Source organism: Malus sylvestris, chromosome 2, assembly GCF_916048215.2.
Source record: "Malus sylvestris chromosome 2, drMalSylv7.2, whole genome shotgun sequence".
NCBI classification, from domain to species: Eukaryota; Viridiplantae; Streptophyta; class Magnoliopsida; order Rosales; family Rosaceae; genus Malus; species Malus sylvestris.
In genome coordinates this window covers 8,761,697-8,783,151 of record NC_062261.1, presented here as the reverse complement: position 1 = coordinate 8,783,151, position 21,455 = coordinate 8,761,697, and the positions used below count along the sequence as shown (strand labels likewise).

Below are 21,455 nucleotides of genomic sequence, written 5' to 3'. Positions count from 1 at the left end.
TAAATGGGCTGGGTGCTGGCACAAAGTCCTTAGGGGTGGACTTGCTTTTAGAAGAACACTCATTCACAGCATACTTTGAGCTTGTTTATGGAGTCGTATGCTTAAGTCTTGTAAGTTGTCAGTATACGTACTTGCACATAAGGAGGCTGCAATGGTTTTAGGACACCGTCTTTGACGTGCATATCACACAATGGTTACCCTATTAGACTAGGATCAGGGAAGCAAGTTATGAAGATTGAAGAAGAAGCTTAAAGAAATCGAAGAAGAAACTGCAAAGTTTGCAGAAAAAAGAGCTTGAGAGTTTGGAAGATGAAATGTATTTCCTTGATTGTCCAGCAATCTTACACTTAGCTATATGTATTGGTTTATTACATGGCTTGTAATATAAGCTAAGACTATGTATAATATTCTCTTCTAACTTCCTTAACCACTCTTGACAACCTATATAACAACTTTGTAACAATCTTTATAACCCCCTATCTTATCTTATGACAAGTGGCAATAGCTAGACCCTTGATATATCTTCACTTGGATCCTTAGCTTTGTCTTTGCCTTCACTCTTACATCCCCCTCAATCCCATGCATAAGTGAAATAAGCATGAGATTGCCAAAGTCTTGCTGAAACAAGGGTGCAGAAAACCCTTAGTGAGTATATCAGCTGAATGATCTGCAAATGAAACATGTTGCGCATAAAGATCTCCTTTTGTAACTCTTTCTTGGACAAAGTGATAGTCTATCTCAACGTGTTTAGACTTATAGGATTAGTGGATAGAGCTATAACCCAGGCATCATTACAGTGAATTATTCGTGGTTGAAAAAAAGGAATATATAGATCACATAACAACTATCTTATTCAAGCAATTTTTGTAGTTGTGATTGCAAGGGCTCTATATTCAGCCTTTGCTTATGATCTTGAAACAGTGTACTGCTTATTTGATGTCCATAAAATTAGATTCGAACCAGGAAGTACTACAAACCCTGAGGTGGATCTTTTATCATTTGGGTTACTCCAGCCCAATTTGCATCACTAGTGGACTGTAAATGTATAGGACATGGTTTAAATGAATATTATAAGTTGAAGTGCCCTTAAGGTATCTGAGAATTCTTTTCACTATAATAGCATGAGATTCCATAAGATTATGCATAAATTGGTAAGTTCAATTCACAAAGAAGGCTATGTCAGGCCTTGTGAATGTGAGATACTGAAGTGCAAATCAACTCTGTCAATTAACTCATTGACATATTTTGACCGTGACATAAACAACCCTTTTGGTGTGTAACTGATATGCAGACAAAGAAAATAGTACAGAGTGCCTAAATCCTTCATTTCAAATTATGTAGTAAGTTCTATAATCACATGTGATATTAACAATGAGGAGCTACCAGTTAGAATCACATCATCAACGAAAAGAAGCAAGACAATAATGCCTTTTGGAGAGTGCTGATCAAATAAGGATTGATCAGCTTGAGAAGCTTTGAACCCCAATTATGGTAAAAGCTAATGAATCTCTCATTTAATACTCTTGGAGCTTCCTTAAGTCCATACAGTGACATTTTAAGTCTATATACATAGTTGGATGGATTTTATGTACTTTGAAAACTGATGAAACATAAGTGATAAGAAGAAAAGAAAACATAATGATGGGTTGCCCCTAATATATAGAAACCTTTGATTAAATATCCAATTAAATAATATTATAGTATCAAACAAATGATAATTACCTTTATTTTTTCCAAGTGATTTCATTTAAGTTTCATATGCGTTTTTTTTAACCCGATTAAGTTTCATATGCGTTGAAGACGTGTTAAACATATGAGGGCTGATTTCAGAAGGGTTAATTAAATGAAAATTACATTAGTAAACAACCACATTTATATCTTTGAAAATAATTAATCTATTACTTCCATTGATGAAAATTGAGAGAACACTACTAGAAATCTGGGCATCAGGCACTCTTTTTCTCGGCAATGTTGCATCTAGTGCCCTTTTTCTCGACAGTTACTCGGCATGACCCACGATTTGTTAATGAAGGGAGCCAAGTAAACAAGTTGGCACTTCTAGGTGTGCCAAAGTCGCCCAGAAAAATGAAACAGAGGGCCCAAGTCAGCCCAAATAAAGGGAAAAGGGTACCCAAGTTTTTTTTTTATTATTATATTTTTGTTCATCACACTCACGTGATGACGATACTCACTATCGCCATTTATTAAATTATAAATGTGTTTGTAATATAATATTTAACCGAAAACTTAAAATAAATGGAAAAAATGGTAGTGGCAAGAAAACAATAACGAAACGAGATTCCAAACTCAATAATATTAGTAAAAAGTCTTACCTTAATTTATAGAATGTCAAGGTGTGGTGAAGGTGAAAACATATAAATTTTATGTCGATTTTTGTACTGTTTTGCAATACTGCCAAAAAATCGTGCTAGTTAGCTCACGTTTTTTTGATAAAAATGATTTTTTTTTAAAATATTTTTAGTCATGTTTAAAAAATAATTCTAAAGAATTTGGAAGCTGTTTTATCATTTATGAAGCTACAATTGTATTTAAGTCGAAAACTGAAAAAAAAAATTAAAATGGAAAAAACAGTAGTGGTGTGAAAACATTGCTGAAAAGAAATTCCAAACTCAAGAATATTAACGAAAAGTCTTACATGGGTTTTCTAAACCTCACGCCACGGTGATGATGAAAGCAAATAGATTTTATGACAATTTTGTACAAAATTTGCAAAATTGCTTGAAAAGCATGATGGCTAGTCAATAATTTTTTGAGAAACTTGCAATTTTTTTTTTTGGGAGCATATTTTCTGTAACGATTACGTAAAACTTTTGAAAGACATTTGAAAGCGTTTTTACCATTTATTGACCCACAAATGTATTTTAATATAATATTTCAGTCGAAAATTGAAAAATAAATGGAAAAAGTAGCAGTGGGGAGAAAACATTGCCGAAAAGGAATCCCACACTCGAGACTATCAATGAAGGTCTTACATGAATTTTCTAAACCTAACGGTGCAGTGAAGGTGAAAGCATATAGGTTTTGTGGCGATCTTCATACTATTTTACAAAACCGCCAAACAATGCGATGCATAGCCCACATTTTTTGAGAAAAATGCCAAGTTTTTTCAAAATATTTTTCGTCATGGTTTATAAGGAATTTGGAAGTGGTTTTACCATTGAGTGTTGATAAACCCACCTCATTGTCTTATTTCCCCCGTCTATTTTATAATTGTACCCACCATAAAAAGTTAAAAAATTAAAATGCTATTTTCTCACCCACTATTATTCCTAAAATAACCTTGAATATATATTTAAAATTTTTAATATTATTTTTTTATATATATTTTGTAGAGCCAAAACTAATCACAAAGTGACACGTGAATTTTTGGGTGAAGATGACAAATTTACCCTCGAGGCATACCGGGTCTCTTACACGCGAGCAATGGAGAATCATCCATCAACCAAATCAGGAGTACCCAAAATAGGTAACAAGTTCAAATTTGTCTCATACATCCTCATTTCATAACCTCCAAAAACCTCCCAAAACATTTCTTTTATTATGATAATTAGCCAATTAATATATATATACTTAATTAATAAATTAATTGCTAAATGAATCACCAAATAACACCCAAAACACACTTAAAGGCCGGCCACACCCCATTCCCTATATATATGACCCTAATTCAAACTTTTGCAAAACTCTCAAAAACTCTCAAAAACTCTAAAAAACTCTCCAAAAACTCTCAAAAACTCTCCAAAACGCAACAATTTTTTTGGGTGCAAATCTATACGGGTGACTAGAAGTTTCTCCATTGAAATGTTTATGGTAGTTGATGGTGGTGCAGCATGTACATGTCAACTACCTATTTATAAATAGGGAAATTAATGAAAATGACTTTAAAACTTTGAGTTTTAATGATAAGGAAAAAATAAAGGGTAAAGTGAATAGTACCAGAATTGACTTTTTAGTGTAAAAATGTGATTTTTCGTTAAAGTGAACAGTACCGGGTGCTTTTCGTTAAAGTTCCCATTATAAATAGGGGTTTAAAAGTCTTTTTATAAAAGGATATATATGTTATTAATATTTTTATTATAATGTAGGTGGAAAAATAGGACAATGAGATAGATTTAGTAGCACTGTTACCATTTATAGAGCCACAAATGTATTTTCAAAGTAATAAGTAAGCCAAAAAAAAAAAAAAGAACAAAAAAAAGAGTGGTACGAAAACATTGCTAAAAGGAATTCTAAACTCAAGAATATCAACGAAAAGTCTTATGTGAATTTTCAAAACCTTAGTGAAATCAAATAGATTTTATGACTTAAAATTGTGATGGTTAGTCAACATGTTTTGAGAAACATGCAAATTTTTTATTTTTGAGAAATATCTTCTGTCATAACTATTAGAAGTTTTGCCATTTATTGTTCCATAAATGTGTTACATGAATTTTCGTATAGATTTGTGATCCTCGATTTAATGCTTGGTCTTAAGAGAATTTTTTTAATGTGATCAAAAAAATATATGGTATATCACGTGCCACAATATAAAAAATAAAATATGTATGTTAAAAAGATAATAATTTAAAAACAAAAATTTCCCACCACTTATATAAAAACACGTGGTGTACCACCATGTTCCGTTTATAATGAAAATTTTATATGGTCTTATACGAGAGATTTTTCAATGTGACCGGAACACGGGATGGTACAACACGTGTTACTATATAAATAGTGGGATATATGTATTAAAGAGTAATAACTTAAAAAATAAAATTTCTCACAACTCATATAAAAACACGTGATGTACCACTCGTGTTCCAATCACAACGAAAAATTTCTCTCAATAGAAGCCTATAAACATGGACATATATAAAAGCACTCTTAAACATAAAAACAGATGACCATTTATCGCATTGTCTTAAAGCAATAATACATGAATTTTTAGTACTAGTTTAATCCCGCCGATCGTTCTCCTCTAACATTTAACACTTGAATTGTAGAAGAAACAAATATAAAATGGTTAACAGAAAATAATTGGCTTTATAACCGTCCAAGATCAGCAAATAGTATGCAGATCCAACGGTCTCAAATCCAAGCTCCAATACACGACCGCATTTTTGCCCAGAAGAAAGAACAAACGACAAAGTCTCTGGGTCCCCAAGTACTAGAGCGATGCCCAATCACCATCTTCCACGTTCGCTTTTTTTGACTTGTTAATATTCTGATTAATTTATTGGGGAAAGTTCCTTCCTCCAGCACTGTTTTGGGCAAAAACAGTTGGTAGTTTCCGCCCAAAATACCGTTAAAGCTTTGGGGGAGAGAGAGAGAGAGAGGAGAGAGAGAGGGAGAGAGGAGAGAGAGTCCGTTACCGACTTATGCGTTTTATTAGACACGCACGCAAGCATGGCCTTCGCCTCACAACCCCATCTTTCTTTTACTTTGTCAAATTCTCAGACCGACCCCAAAAAGGCTCTCGCTTTGCTCTTTGATCTTCCATTTTTTCACAAGAATTTTGAGAGAGATTTGGATCTCAATTTCTGCTCTTTAACTTTTACCACACCAAGTGCACGTGGTGATCTCTGAAAAAGGTAGTTCTTTAGCAAATTGTAATGCTGTTCAATGTTCATGACTTTGATTATTCCTTACTTTTTGGAATAAAGATTTGAATTTTATGAAATTTGAAATATTGGGTTCTCTTTCGATTGAGTTTTAATGCTGTTCTCGGGTTTGAAATTTATGAAATTGAAATTTTGGATTGGTTCAGCGATTTGGATTTTTACCCAAGTAATATGATGGAGAAGGCAGACTCTGGGCAGAAGCTGTACACACGAATGAGGCTGTGGGAGTTTCCGGATCAGTATGTGGTCGAGCCCACTGATGGCTCTCAGGGTTCCTCTTTGGCAGTCAGTAGGGTCGACGGCTCTATGCAGCTCATTGGTGGGTTTTCTTTGTGAACAATCTTTAATTTTGTTTCTTGGGTTAAATGCTACAGATTTTACTGTCATTTTACTGTTTGTGTATTTGGGTTTTCCGGCTTTGCAGATAAGCTTCCAGATTCCAGCTCCGTTCGGGTTCCTAAGATTCGAACTATTTTTGGTGTGGTTGGGATTCTAAAGCTTTTGGCAGGTAACGTTGCCTTATTCAAACCAGTCAGAGTCCAGACCTTCACGTTTCATCGTATTTGAGATCGGCATCCTAATCTTTTCGCAATCGACATCATACACAAACCAATTCATTACATAATGTGGAAGCTGAGGCTAGGCCTTAGATTTACCAAATCTAATATAATTGCAAAGTTCTACTATTTAAGAAGCGTAATAGGATAACATATTATACTATGGCATTGGCTTCAAATTTTGAAGTATTGGATGAGAAATTGTATATTCCTTTCTAGCCCTGGAGTTGCAGCTTCTCCATTTCATTGATGTTGTTATTTCATTATGATTTCAGGGTCATATCTAATGGTTATAACAGACCGTGAACATGTTGGTTCTTACTTGGGGCATCCTATCTTTAAAGTTTCATCTTTGAAGGTTTTTCCCTGTGACCATTCTTTGAAGAATTCCCCTGCAGAACAGGTGAATCCATCGTTGCTCCACCCCTTCACCCTGCTTTAGTCTTCCTTATGCGAGTGCCTATTGATACTTTTCTGTTTTCCTTAATCAAGTAGTGGCTACTGACATGAAATTTATATTGTTGTACCTTTTTGGCAGAAAAAGATGGAGACGGAGTTTTCTGGGCTGCTAAATATTGCAGAGAAGACTCCTGGTCTTTATTTCTCATATGAGACCAATTTAACACTGAGGTGAAGTTTTTTCCACATTAAGTTGTTCCCCACCCTCTAAGCCCTCGTGATAAACAAGAACAAGGGTTTCACTTAAGATTTGAGGTGAAATTGTGCTATTCATTATATTAAAAAGTTTGTGTAATTACAGTGCACAGCGATTGCATGATTTGGGCGATGAATCTAAATTGCTTCCACTTTGGAGACAGGTATCCCTTGATTTTGCAATTGAAGACTGAAATTGTTTCCTAATATTTTCTTGTTGCCAAAGTTATGTATAAACTCACATAGCCATGTTTTATGTTTATCTTCATGGTTTTAATCTCATGTCTCCAAATGTTTTCCCACAGGCAGAGCCTAGATTTCTTTGGAACAATTATATGTTGGAAGGGATGATAGATAACAAGGTCGGGGTCTTTGCCAACCTTTAGTTTTACCTGTTCCGTTTTCTGATGAACTATTAATTACCATTTACTAACTTTTGAGCATTTATATGGTCTTTGATTGCAGCTTGATCCATACCTACTTCCTATTGTTCAAGGGAATATCCTTATTTTGTTCTTCCATTCAATTTATTGCCGTTTCTCATTTGTGCTTGTGTGCCTGCATACATGCATACTTTCATACTTGAGTATTATTTAGTTTGTTTAGTTCATTCGTGTAGTGGTGTTCGATTTATAAACTGTTTTTCCATTGAAAGGTTCTCCTTAATTGATCATCACGCTTTCATCACTTTCAAGCAGCCATTGGCAAAGATATTATCGATGTTACTCTGATTGCAAGGAGATGCACTAGGAGAAATGGTATTCAAATCTTGCCCTGCTCTTTCAGTCGTTTGTTTATCGCCATGCTCTGTAATTTACAGTTATCATACAATTGCAGATATGTGGTTAATACAGATGTTGGTTTTAGTACTATACCATCTATGAGGAGAACTAAGGATTTGTCTATTTAAAAAATTATATTTGCATGGACATACAAGTGTTTGAGCCATGGACCAACTACCCTCCATTTCAATAGGTAACATTGAAATAGGACGGTTGAATGGTACAAGGAGAAAGTACTATAACATCTAGAGTGATTTGCCTAACTCAACTCTGTGCATTTGTTCAGTGCAGTAGGAAGTAAAAGGTCCAGTGATTTCTGGTGTGCATCTATGTAAAGAGTATAAGCATTTCCACAGAATAACATTCATGCTAAATTTGGGAATTGTAGAGGTTATAATATCTTATCAAGTTAGGGCCACTATATCCATCGGAAATAGGACTTTTGTCTTTGTTACTCTAGTGAGTCTCGTCAATACTAATTTTCATTTCTTGGAAGGCACCCGGATGTGGAGAAGAGGAGCTGATTCTGATGGGTATGTAGCAAACTTTGTGGAAACTGAGCAGATTATGCACTTGAATGGGTTTACTTCATCATTTGTCCAGGTAAAATTGTATAGCTGTGCATGTATTTATTTTTTGTTTACGTGGTTTTATTTATTTTTTGTCCCTGATTAACTGTCCTAAATAGTTTAGTGCATAATTAATGGTTTTTTCATTTTTTGCAGGTTAGGGGGTCAATTCCGTTGCTTTGGGACCAAATTGTTGATTTAACATACAAGCCCAAGTTTGAAATTGTGCGACTTGAGGAAGCTGTGAGTTGGTGGTTACTTGTTTTAAAATCCTAAGATTCTTTCTATTTCATTCTATCTTCATCTGACTACTGGCATACTACATCTTATGCAGCCTCGAGTGGCAGAGCGGCATTTTCTGGATTTAAGAAAAAAGTATGGGGCTGTATTAGCTGTTGATCTTGTTAACACGGTGCGAACTCCTGTCCCAAACTTTGTGGAATAATTCATCTGATAATACCCAGCCAATAGGCAATCTGAGGACTATCCACACGAATGCATGTATATATGTATATAAGTATAGATTGTGTAATGTGCATGTGTCAGTGTAATCTTAGGTGTGCACGCTATTAAACTTTTCATTCTTTGACATTCTATATGTGGGTGTGTGCACAATTTTGGGTGTTATGTCTCAAGATACTTTATTATCTTGCCAGCATGGAGGTGAAGGACGCTTGAGTGAGAAATTTGCTAGTGCAATGCAGCATATTGTTAGTGAGGATCTGAGGTAGGATTTCCTTTCACCTAACCCCTTTACCCTTCTTTTCTTCTTCTTTGGTATGGATCTGTTTTATGTTGAGACTTCTGAATATTGTAGATATTGGCACTTCGATTTCCACCATATCTGTGGACATGTCCATTTTGAGCGCCTCTCTATACTTTATGAGCAAATTGTAGATTTCCTGGACAGAAATGGGTATGTTTTCCATCAAACTGTAATAAGCATTTAATTTCTTGACACGCCTTTTGGTTTATAATGCTTCATTATTAATTTTTCCCTTTCAAATATCATTTTACTTGGTGAGGGTGAGTTCAGCAGAAGTAGATTAATCCTAGACACTTGCATTGCATCACGCAGAGGAAGTATTGGCAATGGTAACGTTTTCTAATTAATAGGAGTATAGGCACAGATAGCTTTTTCATAAGATATATTCTGTGATATTTTGCAACAAGGAATGATTTACTGAGTGTTAGACTACCAATGTACCACAACAACAACAACAACAACAACAAAGCCTTTTCCCACTAAGTGGGGTCGGTTATATGAATCCTAGAACGCCATTGCGCTCGGTTCTGTGCCATGTCCTCCGTTAGATCCAAGTACGCTAAGTCTTTTCTTAGGGTCTCTTCCAAAGTTTTCCTAGGTCTTCCTCTACCCCTTGGCCCTGAACCTATGTCCCGTAGTCACATCTTCGAACCGGAGCGTCAATAAGCCTTCTTTGCACATGTCCAAACCACCGTAACCGATTTTCTCTCATCTTTCCCTCAATTTCGACTACTCCTACTTTACCTCGGATATCCTCATTCCTAATCTTTTCCTTTCTCATGTGCCCATACATCCAACGAAGCATCCTCATCTCCGCTACACCCATTTTATGTACGTGTTGATGCTTCACCGCCCAACATTTTGTGCCATACAGAATCGCCGGTCTTATTGATGTCCTATAAAATTTTCCCTTGAGCTTCAGTGGCATACGGCGGTCACACAATATGCCGGATGCACTCTTCCACTTCATCCATCCAGCTTGTATTCTATAGTTGAGGTCTCCATCTAATTCTCCGTTCTTTTGCAAGATAGATTCTAGGTAGCGAAAGCGGTCGCTCTTTGGTATTTCCTGATCTCCGATCCTCACCCCTAACTCATTTTGGCCTCCATTTGCACTGAACTTGCACTCCATATATTCTGTCTTTGATCGGCTTAGGCGAAGACCTTTAGATTCCAACACTTATCTCCAAAGGTTAAGCTTCGCATTTACCCCTTCCTGAGTTTCATCTATCAACACTATATCGTCTGCGAAAAGCATACACCAAGGAATATCATCTTGAATATGTCTTGTTAACTTATCCATTACCAATGCAAAAAGGTAAGGACTTAAGGATGAGCCTTGATGTAACCCTATAGTTATGGGGAAGCTTTTGGTTTATCCTTCATGAGTTCTTACGGCAGTCTTTGCTCCATCATACATATCCTTTATAACTTGAATATATGCTACTCGTATTCCTTTCTTCTCTAAAATCCTCCAAAGAATGTCTCTTGGGACCCTATCATACGCTTTTTCCAAATCTAGACCATGTGTAAATCCTTTTTCCCATCTCTATATCTTTCCATCAATTTTCGTAAGAGATAGATTGCCTCCATGGTTGAGCGCCCTAGCATGAACCCGAATTGGTTGTCTGAAACCCGTGTCTCTTGCCTCAATCTATGCTCAATGACTCTCTCCCAGAGCTTCATTGTATGACTCATTAGCTTAATACCCCTATAGTTCATGCAATTTTGTATGTCGCTCTTATTCTTGTAGATAGGCACCAAAGTGCTCTTTCGCCACTCATTTGGCATCTTCTTCGTTTTCAAAATCCTATTGAAAAGGTCAGTGAGTCATGCTATACCCGTCTCTCCCAAGATCTTCCACACTTCGATCAGTATATCATCTGGGCCCACTGCTTTTCTATGCTTCATATTTTTCAAAGCTATAACCACTTCTTCTTTCCTGATTCGGCGGTAAAATGAGTAGTTTCTACACTCTTCTGAGTTACTTAACTCCCCCAAAGAAATACTCCTTTCATGTCCTTCATTGAAAAGATTATGAAAATAACCTCTCCATCTGTCTTTGACCGCGTTCTCTGTAGCAAGAACCTTTCCATCCTCATCCTTGATGCACCTCACTTGGTTTAGGTCCCTTGTCTTCTTTTCCCTTGCTTTGGCTAGTTTATAGATATCCAACTCTCCTTCTTTGGTATCTAGTCGTTTATACATATCGTCATAAGCCGCTAGCTTAGCTTTTCTCACAGCTTTCTTCGCCTCTTGCTTCGCTCTTCTATACCTTTCACCATTTTCATCGGTCCTATCCTTGTATAAGGCTTTACAACATTCCTTCTTAGCCTTCACCTTTGTTTGTACCTCCTCATTCCACCACCAAGATTCCTTTTGGTGTGGAGCAAAGCCCTTGGACTTTCCTAATACCTCTTTTGCTACTTTTCGGATACAACTAGCCATGGAATCCCACCTTTGGCTAGCTTCCCCCTCTCTATCCCACAACGCATTGGGTGATTACTTTCTCTTTGAAAATGGCTTGTTTTTCTCCTTTTAGATTCCACCATCTAGTCCTTGGGCACTTCCAAGTCTTGTTCTTTTTTTTCTCTCTTTTGATATATACATCCATCACCAACAAGCGATGTTGATTAGCCAAGCTCTCTCCCGGTATAACTTTGCAATCCTTACAAGTTATACGGTCCCCTTTCCTCATTACAAGAAAATCTATTTGTGTTTTTGATGACCCACTCTTGTAGGTGATCATATGTTCTTCTCTCTTCTTAAAGAAGGTGTTGGCTAAGAAGAGATCATATGCCATTGAAAAATCCAAGATAGCTTCCCCATCCTCATTTCTCTCCCCAAAACCATGGCCACCACATACAACAAGCTAATGTCAACAACAAAGTTGATGAAGTAATTTACGCAGTTTATGTTTGATTTGTACTTATTTGCTCTCCTCTGTATTTGTGTGAATATACATTTATCATAAGTCCATTACGTACTCAATGCCTAACAATTGGAGGATGTCATCTTAACCCTTATTTTGCTTATTCACCACGATTGAAATATAGGTATCTTCTACTGAACGAAAAGGGTGAGAAAATGAAGGAGCAACTGGGAGTTGTAAGGACCAATTGCATTGATTGCTTAGATCGTACAAATGTTACCCAGGTAAGTTAATGATCTGCAAATCGTTTGTAGAAAATGCCAAACCCTTTATCTTTCTCCTTTTTTTTTTCTTCCTGTTGTCGCTACTACTTCTTTCAATGTGTGTTCTAGTTGTATACCGTTTTTTCCCAATGTGTGTTCCCTAAAAGAGTATGATTTGTTGCAGAGCATGATAGCCCGAAATATGTTGGAATGCCAACTTAGAAGGCTTGGAATTTTTGCCGCTGAAGAAACTATTAAATCACATCCCAATTTAGATGAATGCTTTAGAGCCCGTGAGTACATCCTTTTCTCTTTTCTTCTCTCTCTCTCTCTCTCTCTCTCTCTAGCATATCGAGGTTGTGCTTAGAGGGCTTACCATATCTGCGTGTGCGTATTGCTTCTGATATATATATTTTTTTTTCTTTCTGTTTTCCCAGTGTGGGCTAATCATGGGGATGATGTAAGCATTCAGTATTCTGGAACTCCTGCTTTGAAGGGGGATTTTGTAAGGTACTTATACATGGATCTACTCGTACATCTAATGCATTAATGTGATTCTGACATAAGAATAAGATACAAAGTTTTAGTTTTTTGGTAATTTTTGTTTATTCGGCTGGATGTTAGATGTGGACAGCGGACAATGCAAGGGATCGCTAAGGATGGAGTCAGTTCTCTTCTACGTTATTACTATAATAACTTTTGCGATGGAACAAAACAGGTTGGTACATAAGTGTTGGATCTCTTTGTATGAAAGCAATATCACCTCTTCTGCAACTATTTACGTACTGGTTACTTCTTTGTTTTGGTGGAAATGCCTGAAGGATGCAATTGACCTCCTCCAAGGACATTACATTGTCTCGGTAAGCAGAGATATGACACCGTCATCACAAAAAGGAGGACTTGAGGCTGTTGCTGTAAGTCAAATTAAGATGTGTATTCATGTTAACTTTGTTTTTTTATTTCCCAACTCCCGACCTTTACCAGTGTCTTAACTCGCATTATTTTGTTCTGCAGTCATTTCCACTGGCTTTGTTTTTCGTTTTGACGGGGTTCTTTTTTGCGACATTGTCACTGAGGCAAGGTAAATATAAACATGTCATGTTGTGACAAAGATAGATTTGCAGAAATCATGGCTTCGGTGGTGAAAGGGTGGGATGGGACCGGGATAATGTTGGTTAATTTTCTTGAGAGAAACAATATCTGATCGTTAACATCTTTGCAAATCTGCAACTAAATGATGATTTTGTCTCCAATACTTTTGCAGTTAGGTACGATCTACGGCACTTGTTCTTCTCATTTATATGGGCAGGTCTAAGTATTGCTATAGCTGCATTCGTGAGGGCCAATGGGCGTATTTTCTGCAACAGACCTCGTCTACACAAGCCTCGGTCTTAATTCTGTGCTCAGAATGTTGTGGCCGATTCATTTTGCTGTGAAGCTTTTCCTGCTTGCTTCATGGTATTTGATTCTTTGATTCGTACCCCACACAGAGTCTTGAATTCTTCATCAGTTATACGTGAAAGTTAACACGACATGTAAACACCTGCTTCTTTTGGTAACGACTTATATTCTTATCATCGTTCTTTTTTCTGTAAATGCTTGCGCCTTGTTCAAGCTTTTCATGGACATGCTTTGAAAATTGTAACTTGAAATTTTCTGTATCTTCGCTATGACGATTAATTAGAGATTGAAATTTTGATTCCTGTTTTGTGAAACCACATTTATTTATTTTTACATCAGATTGGTTCATCTATTTTCGGTTTTCATCGTGGATTTAACCGATGATCTAATCAAATTACATTTCAATCTTAGATAGCGATAACATTAAAGAAAAAGTGGAGATACAAAATCACACTTAAGAAACTTTAGTTGTATATGGAGGCCAGTAAAGGTGAAATGCAATCTTGTAGACAACAGTTAGGCCCCTGAGATCGACAGGGGACGATGTCACGTAGCCTTGAACAAACAGGAAATCGCCGGTGCCTCCCACAACAGGATGATCGGCGGCCTTCACATTATGCGTGTCTCTGACTATAGAAACTGAACCAGAGTGTTTCTTCAAGCGCAAAGTGATCTTAGCCACTGAAATGCTCTGAAGTCCATCTAAGCTGGATGAGACGGTAGTTCCTTGAGCTATCCCAACTGCTTTTGAAGATCGATTGGCTGTGACAGTCATCGGATCCTGGAAAACAAACACGGTGCCAAAAGGGGTAGTGGTTTGACTTACGCCTGGTCCTGTTACACCATTCACTACAATATATCCGGTTCTGTTTCTGGTCTCGTGTTGAAAGAGAGTGAAGTGGAGGGACTTGAGATGATGGTGGTGACGGTTATGGTGGTGGTGACGGTCATGGTGGTGATGAGAGGTAGAGGCGGCTTTAGTTAGGAGGAGGGCGGAAAGTAGAACCGGAAGAAGAACTATATCGAATCGCAGAGCGAGAGCCATGGCAGTTCTAGCATGAAGAACTTGGAGGACACTGAATTTTACATGAAAGTCTAGTTCTAGTATGGAGTCTTATACAATGGGAGAGCATAAATTCACATTTGGTAGGTAATTTTTTACTCAATATCTGCTGCCCGATCGTCAAAACACAGATTTTGGGGTTTTGATCAAGACCATCCAAAGGGTGGTTGGTTGATTATCCAGAAAAGTGGCCCTTATCTTTGTTTTGAATTTTCATGCAGCAACCATGATAAAAAAGTTGAATCGGTTGCTGCATCATTTTCAAAAGCTATAGCCGCCTTCAACTGTATGTAGAGTTACATTGAGTGTGAAAAACAGATTACAATAATAAAATCATCGTGGCCCAATCTTCTACTGAGTTCCGATTCTTCTAAACCGAGCAGTAGAAGATTGTTATACACGTGTTATAACATGAATGATTTAGTAAGTAAGAAGCATATATTATTAATTAAGATCACCAAATAATGACACGCTGTCATATAAGTTAAGAATCCAGGAAAATATAAGCTGTTTGTTCAACATTTCCAAGCTTCCAGAGGAATTGTAAGCATGATCACATGATTTACAAATCTCCACAGCGTTATGATCGTTACATCTGCTTCCTTTTCTTCTCCAAATAGTTGTCGTTTCTCTGGAAGTTCAGAATTGCCCAAACCAAGTGCCACATACCCAAATCCGGCCACAGTGCAGCAGGGGAGTACAACGGGCAGTTAGAAGTTTGCCAAAGCAGAAAATTGCTTAAGCGTGTCTCACCTGAAGTTCGAATCAAAATGTCTGGATCAGGTGCCACTGACATGTACAAGTGCTTCTCAACATTCACTACCTTTACAACAGGAAGCTGCTTCTCACTCTCTAGAAATTCCCCTTCATCTTTTTCGACATGTTTAACCCTTGTGTTTTCCTTCTCCTCCCCCTCAACGTTCTCATTGCAAGCTTAGCTAGTATCTAACCCCGCTTCTCCATCCATACCGCCATTGCGGCCACCCTTTGCTCCGTTAATCTGTGCTCGAATTTCGCTCTTTTTCACATTGCAGGATTCTTCAACAGCATGGATAATCTCATCACAAGAAGTATAAGCCACACAGAACAAAAGCACAGCCTTTGAATTATTGGCAGTGGCCTTCATTGCCTTCTCAGCAGCAACCCTCACAGACTCGTTCAAAAGCTTCAAGTTACCGATAAAGTATACCCGATTGCCAAACTGGTTTACAATGCTTTCTTTCTCAAGCAACCCTTCAATCTTCTCCTGCAACAAATCCATCAGAGTTTTCACCTCGTCAGGCCGCCTCTTGAAATTGTCAATGCTGAAGGCATACACTGTCACATACTTCACTCCCAAATCCTAGCAGTACCGGAGAATCGACATGAGAGATGGAAATCCGGCTCTGTGGCCTTCCCCAACAGGCAAGTTCCTCCTCTTTGCATACCTTCTGTTTCCATCCATGATGAAGGCTATGTGTTCAGGAATGGGGCCCACAGAGACAACACTGAACAAGCATTTCCTCAGAAAAGTGCCTAAACCCCCCAACTTTTGGCTTGCAATTGCCCTGCTTTCGCTTTCACTAATCACACTGTTTTTCTCCATCATATGATCCTGCTGAAGAGAAATGAAACCTCAAGTGAACACGAAACCTTAAACTCCCTCCATATAAATACAAGAACATAAAGAAAATGAGTTGAAAGATCTGAGACATGATCGCTTCCTCTTTACAAATCTATCACCGTTGGAGATGTGCGTTGTGCTTTTATTAAGTTAATTATGTATATATTTTAGTACATGATTCACAGCTAAGAAATAATGACTTTTTAACTGTTGTCGCTACTACTTCTATCAGTTATGCAGCCAAACCTGGACTACTATTTTATTATCACTTTATTGATGGTTCTAGTTGTATACCTTTTTTTCCCAATGTTTCTTCCCTAAAAGAGTAAGATTTGTTGCAGAGCATGATAGCCCGAAATATGTTGGAATGCCAACTTAGAAGGCTTGGAATTTTTGCGGCTGAAGAAACTATTAAATCACATCCCAAATTAGATGAATGCTTTAGAGTCTGTGAGTACAGCCTTTTCTCTTTTCTTCTACCTTCTCTCTTTCTCTCTCTCTCTCTCTATCTAGCATATAGAGGTTGTGCTTAGAGGGCTTACAATGTCTGCAGGTGCGCATTGTTCTGCAGTCATTTCCACTGGCTTTGTTTTTCGTTTTGACGGGGTTCTTTTTTGCGACATTGTCATTGAGGCAAGGTAAATATAAACATGTCATGTTGTGACAAAGATAGATTTGCAGAAATCATAGCTTCGGTGGTGAAAGGGTGGGATGGGACTGGGACAATGTTGGTTCATTTTCTTGAGAGAAACAATATCTGATCGTTAACATCTTTGCAAATCTGCAACTAAATGATGATTTTGCCTCCAATGCTTTTGCAGTTAGGTACGATCTACGGCACTTGTTCTTCTCATTTATATGGGCAGGTCTAAGTATTGCTATAGCTGCATTCGTGAAGCTTTTCCTGCTTGCTTCATAGTATTTGATTCTTTGATTCGTACTCCACACAGAGTCTTGAATTCTTGATCAGTTATACGCGAAAGTTAACACGACATGTAAACACCTGCTTCTTTTGGTAACGACTTATATTCTTATCATCGTTCTTTTTTCTGTAAATGCTTGCGCCTTGTTCAAGCTTTTCATGGACATGCTTTGAAAGTTGTAACTTGAAATGTTCTGAATCTTCGCTATGACGATTAATTAGAGATTGAAATTTTGATTCCTGTTTCGTGAAACCACATTTATTTATTTTTACATCAGATTGATTCATCTATTTTCGGTTTTCATCGTGGATTTAACCGATGATCTAATCAAATTACATTTCAATCTTAGATAGCGATAACATTAAGGAAAAAGTGGAGATACAAAATCACGCTTAAGAAGCTTGAGTTGCATACGGAGGCCAGTAAAGGTGAAATGCAATCTTGTAGACAACAGTTAGGCCCCTGAGATCGACAGGGGACGATGTCACGTAGCCTTGAACAAACAGGAAATCGCCGGTGCCTCCCACAACAGGATGATCGGCGGGCTTCACATTATGCGTGCCTCCGACTATAGAAACTGAACCGGAGTGGTTCTTCAAGCGCAAAGTGATCTTCGCTACTGAAATGCTCTGAAGCCCATCTAAGCTGGATGTGACAGAAGTTCCTTGAGCTATCCCAACTGCTTTCGAAGATCGATTGGCTGTGACAGTCATCGGATCCTGGAAAACAAACACGGTGCCAAAAGGGGTAGTGGTTTGACTTACGCCTGGTCCTGTTACACCATTCACTACAATATATCCGGTTCTGTTTATGGTTTCGTGTTGAAAGAGAGTGAAGTGGAGGGACTTGAGATGATGGTGGTGGCGGTCATGGTGGTGATGAGAGGTAGAGGCGGCTTTAGTTAGGAGGAGGGCGGAAAGTAGAACCGGAAGAAGAACTATATCGAATCGTAGACCGAGAGCCATGGCAGTTTTGGCATGAAGAACTTGGAGAACACTGTATTTTACATGAAAGTCTAGGTCTAATATGGAGTCTTATACAATGGGAGAGCATAAATTCACATTTGGTAGGTAATTTTTTACTCAATATCTGCCGTCCGATCGACAAAACACAGATTTTGGGGTTTTGATCAAGACCATCCAAAGGGGGGGTTGGTTGATTATCCAGAAAAGTGGCCTTTATCTCTCTGTTAGGAAATTTCATGCGGCAACCATGATAAAAAAAGTTGAATTGGTTGCTGCATCATTTTCAAAAGCTATAGCCGCCTTCAACTGTATGTAGGGTTACATTGAGTGTGAAAAACAGATCACAATAATAAAACCATTGCGGCCCAATCTTCTACTAAGTTCCGATTCTTCTGAACCGAGCAGTAGAATATTGTTATACACATGTTATAACATGAATGATTTAGTAAGTAAGAAGCATATATTATTAATTAAGATCACCAAATATTGACACGCTATTATGCATAGTATAAGTAAAGAATCCGGGAAAATACAAGCTGTTTGTTCAACATTTCCAACTTCCAGAGGAATTGTAAGCATGATCACATGATTTACAAATCTCCACGGCGTTATGATCATTACATCTGCTTCCTTTTCTTCTCCAAATAGTAGTGGTTTCTCTGGAAGTTCAGAATTACCCAAACCAAGTGCCACATACCCAAATCCGGCCACAGTGCAGCAGGGGAGTACAACGGGCAGTTAGAAGTTTGCCAAAGCAGAAAATTGCTTAAGCGTGTCTCACCTGAAGTTCGAATCAAAATGTCTGGATCAGGTGCCACTGACATGTACAAGTGCTTCTCAACATCCACTACCTTTACAACAGGAAGCTGCTTCTCATTCTCTAGAAATTCCCCTTCACCTTTTTCGACATGTTTAACCCTTGCGTTTTCCTTCTCCTCCCCCTCAACTTTCTCATTGCAAGCTTGGCTAGTATCTAGCCCCGCTTCTCCATCCATACCGCCATTGCAGCCACCCTTTGTTCCATTAATCTGTGCTCGAATTTCGCTCTTTTTCATGTTGCAGGATTCTTCAACAGCATGGACAATCTCATCACAAGAAGTATAAGCCACACAGATCAAAAGCACAGCCTTTGAATTATTGGCAGTGGCCTTCATTGCCTTCTCAGCAGCAACCCTCACAGACTCATTCAAAAGCTTCAAGTTACCGATAAAGTATACCCGAATGCCAAACTGGTTTACAATACTTTCTTTCTCAAGCAACCCTTCAATCTTCTCCTGCAACAAATCCATCAGAGTTTTCACCTCGTCGGGCCGCCTCTTGAAATTGTCAATGCTGAAGGCATACACTGTCACATACTTCACTCCCAACTCGTAGCAGTACCGGAGAATCGACATGAGAGATAAAAATCCGGCTTTGTGGCCTTCCCCAACAGGCAAGTTCCTCCTCTTTGCATACCTTCTGTTTCCATCCATGATGAAGGCTATGTGTTCAGGAATGGGGCCCACAGAGACAACACTGAACAAGCATTTCCTCAGAAAAGTGCCTAAACCCCCCAACTTTTGGCTTGCAATTGCCCTGCTTTCGCTTTCACTAATCACAATGTTTTTGTCCATCAGATGATCCTGCTGAAGAGAAATGAAACCTCAAGTGAACACGAAACCTTAAACACCCTCCATAAAAATGCAAGAAAATAAAAAAAATGAGTTGAAAGATCTGAGACATGATTGCTTCCTCTTTACAAATCTATCACCGTTGGAGATGTGCGTTGTGCTTTTATTAAGTTAATTATGTATATATTTTAGTACATGATTCACAGCTGAGAAATAATGACGTTTTAACTGTAAGTACTCAGCAATGTTTACGAGACCAAAATGGAAAAGAAGGCAAAGAAAAGTCCACAAACATAGACTTTTATGTTGAAAATCAGGCTAAGCAACAAAATTCAAAATATAACTAGTAAAACTAGACTTTGACTAACTTGTTTCTTAAACTAATTTACGAACTATATTTATAGCGATATAACCTAGAGAAATCCTAAGGCGTAAATGCCAAAAATACCCTAATGCAAAATCAAATCAAATCTCTAATTAATTTTTTAAATAAACATAAGAAATTTCAACACTTTATGGATGAAGCAATTTGTCAAGCAGAAGAGAGGTCATCCCAAATTAATAATTGGAGTGCATGACCCTTAAGTCAAAATCATACATAATTTCTCACTTATCAATTCCATGTTCAAAAGAATTACATATCAAACACTGTATATAGTACATAAAAACAGAAGAAAATATATTTTAAAAAAACCCACCTCAACCAAGCCAAAAAATACCATCAGAGCACTGAACTTTACGTTAGTAGTAAAAAATAATATTAGGTTCCAAGTAATGACACAAAAGATTCAAAGTTTGGGACTTTTTTCTCCCTTCCTCAGTTTTCTGAGCAGCCAAACGCAGTACAAAAACAAAGGAAATAGTCTAAAACCCAATCACACCGCATAAGAAACTAAATAAAAATTTATATACGGTACACACATGAGGAAAATAATTTCGACACGCTATTTTTCTCCCTCTACACACCCTGTTTAAAATCATTTATCAATTCTCCTTATTTCATTCAATTCAAAGACTAGAAATAAACGAGAGTTTACACGACGAGAAAAAAAAGATGCCTACAAATCATTTCCCATAACACAGAAAAAAAAATCCCAAAATAAGGTGTTAAGGACTTACATGAATATGTTGATGAATGAGTCGAGCACTGGCTAACGAATGAAGATTGAAGAAAATTATGACCTATATATAAGCGTGGTTTAGGGAGCCACTGAGCCACAAAAACATGAAATTATCTTTCAAAAAATATGAGATTAAAAGAAAAACATCGATCGCAGAAAATGGAAGATAATTGTGAAGAACACAAAAGCCACGAAAAATATACGAATACGAGAAAATTAGAAGAGTTTAGAAGAAAGTGATGTTTGCTGGTTTTAAAATATGAGATTAAAAGAAAAACATCGATCGCAGAAAATGGAAGATAATTGAGAAGAACACAAAAGCCACGAAAAATATACGAATGCGAGAAAATTAGAAGAGTTTAGAAGAAAGTGATGTTTGCTGGTTTTTTTGGTATGAGAAACCAAAGCAAAACAGCCATACGTATGCACACACAGAGGAACACACAGACACAGTAGTTCAACTGTAATCTGCAAAGTTACAAAAAAATATTGGAAAGAAAGGTGAAAAGGAAAGGGCACTCCCTGCATTGCACACAGTCACCCCCTTTTTATCATTTTCTTCTGCTTTTTGTGGGGGTATTTTTATTAGGGAGGCTTCCCCTGTCTTTCTTTAAAAAAAAGGCAAAGAAGAAAAGATATTCTTTTCTATATTTTTTTATTTGAAAGAAACAAGAGTGCTCACGTT

At 37.5% G+C, this 21,455-nt stretch overlaps 4 protein-coding genes and 1 pseudogene across 8 annotated transcripts in view; 2 read left to right on the top strand and 3 right to left on the bottom strand.

The window, feature by feature from the left end:
* The window catches only part of LOC126581925 (protein GRIP-like), a 53,204-nt gene extending 38,628 nt beyond the window's left edge, over window positions 1-14,576 (top strand). Inside the window, exon 21 of the mRNA XM_050245873.1 lies at window positions 14,381-14,576. Within this exon, the coding sequence (XP_050101830.1) occupies window positions 14,381-14,470 (90 nt within the window). The 3' untranslated portion in view covers window positions 14,471-14,576. The remainder of the gene's footprint in view (window positions 1-14,380) is intronic.
* LOC126581946 (phosphoinositide phosphatase SAC7-like) lies at window positions 5,292-17,326 on the top strand. 4 transcript variants are annotated; one of them, XM_050245906.1, is made up of 21 exons: window positions 5,293-5,591; window positions 5,768-5,940; window positions 6,046-6,129; window positions 6,454-6,581; window positions 6,717-6,808; window positions 6,939-6,996; window positions 7,138-7,194; window positions 7,298-7,331; window positions 7,510-7,590; window positions 8,111-8,217; window positions 8,340-8,426; window positions 8,518-8,595; window positions 8,840-8,910; window positions 9,001-9,099; window positions 12,006-12,105; window positions 12,269-12,377; window positions 12,522-12,594; window positions 12,709-12,802; window positions 12,906-12,998; window positions 16,723-16,789; window positions 16,973-17,326. In XM_050245906.1, exons 2-21 carry the CDS (start codon window positions 5,793-5,795, stop codon window positions 17,068-17,070), a joined length of 1,758 nt encoding a protein of 585 aa, XP_050101863.1. In that variant the 5' UTR covers window positions 5,293-5,591; window positions 5,768-5,792; the 3' UTR covers window positions 17,071-17,326. The 4 variants fall into 4 exon arrangements, with proteins under 4 accessions (XP_050101870.1, XP_050101863.1, XP_050101856.1 ...); XM_050245899.1 differs by lacking the exon at window positions 16,723-16,789 and adding an exon at window positions 13,099-13,165 and having other exon boundaries at window positions 5,296-5,591; XM_050245894.1 differs by lacking the exons at window positions 16,723-16,789; window positions 16,973-17,326 and adding exons at window positions 13,099-13,165; window positions 13,349-13,799 and having other exon boundaries at window positions 5,299-5,591.
* On the bottom strand, window positions 14,968-20,762 carry LOC126581992 (dehydrodolichyl diphosphate synthase CPT3-like; annotated as a pseudogene).
* LOC126582014 (dirigent protein 19-like) lies at window positions 17,282-18,338 on the bottom strand. Its single transcript, XM_050245980.1, has one exon. It carries the CDS (start codon window positions 18,037-18,039, stop codon window positions 17,467-17,469), a length of 573 nt encoding a protein of 190 aa, XP_050101937.1. The 5' UTR covers window positions 18,040-18,338; the 3' UTR covers window positions 17,282-17,466.
* On the bottom strand, window positions 18,481-21,227 carry LOC126581999 (dehydrodolichyl diphosphate synthase CPT3-like). 2 transcript variants are annotated; one of them, XM_050245971.1, is made up of 2 exons: window positions 20,769-21,227; window positions 18,481-19,661 (listed from the first exon to the last, which is right to left on the bottom strand). In XM_050245971.1, exon 2 carries the CDS (start codon window positions 19,650-19,652, stop codon window positions 18,657-18,659), a length of 996 nt encoding a protein of 331 aa, XP_050101928.1. In that variant the 5' UTR covers window positions 19,653-19,661; window positions 20,769-21,227; the 3' UTR covers window positions 18,481-18,656. The 2 variants fall into 2 exon arrangements, with proteins under 2 accessions (XP_050101928.1, XP_050101920.1); XM_050245963.1 differs by having other exon boundaries at window positions 18,481-19,664; window positions 20,769-21,226.
* Between the last annotated feature and the right edge of the window lie 228 nt (window positions 21,228-21,455).

Coding starts and splice junctions, on each gene's coding strand:
- LOC126581999 (XM_050245971.1), bottom strand. CDS start 19,652: ATGGACAAAAACATTGTGATTAGTGAAAGCGAAAGCAGGGCAATTGCA.
- LOC126581946 (XM_050245894.1), top strand. CDS start 5,793: ATGATGGAGAAGGCAGACTCTGGGCAGAAGCTGTACACACGAATGAGG. Junction 8,218..8,339: donor TTACTTCATCATTTGTCCAG/GTAAAATTGTAT, acceptor CATTTTTTGCAG/GTTAGGGGGTCAATTCCGTT. Junction 12,106..12,268: donor ATCGTACAAATGTTACCCAG/GTAAGTTAATGA, acceptor GATTTGTTGCAG/AGCATGATAGCCCGAAATAT.
- LOC126582014 (XM_050245980.1), bottom strand. CDS start 18,039: ATGGCTCTCGGTCTACGATTCGATATAGTTCTTCTTCCGGTTCTACTT.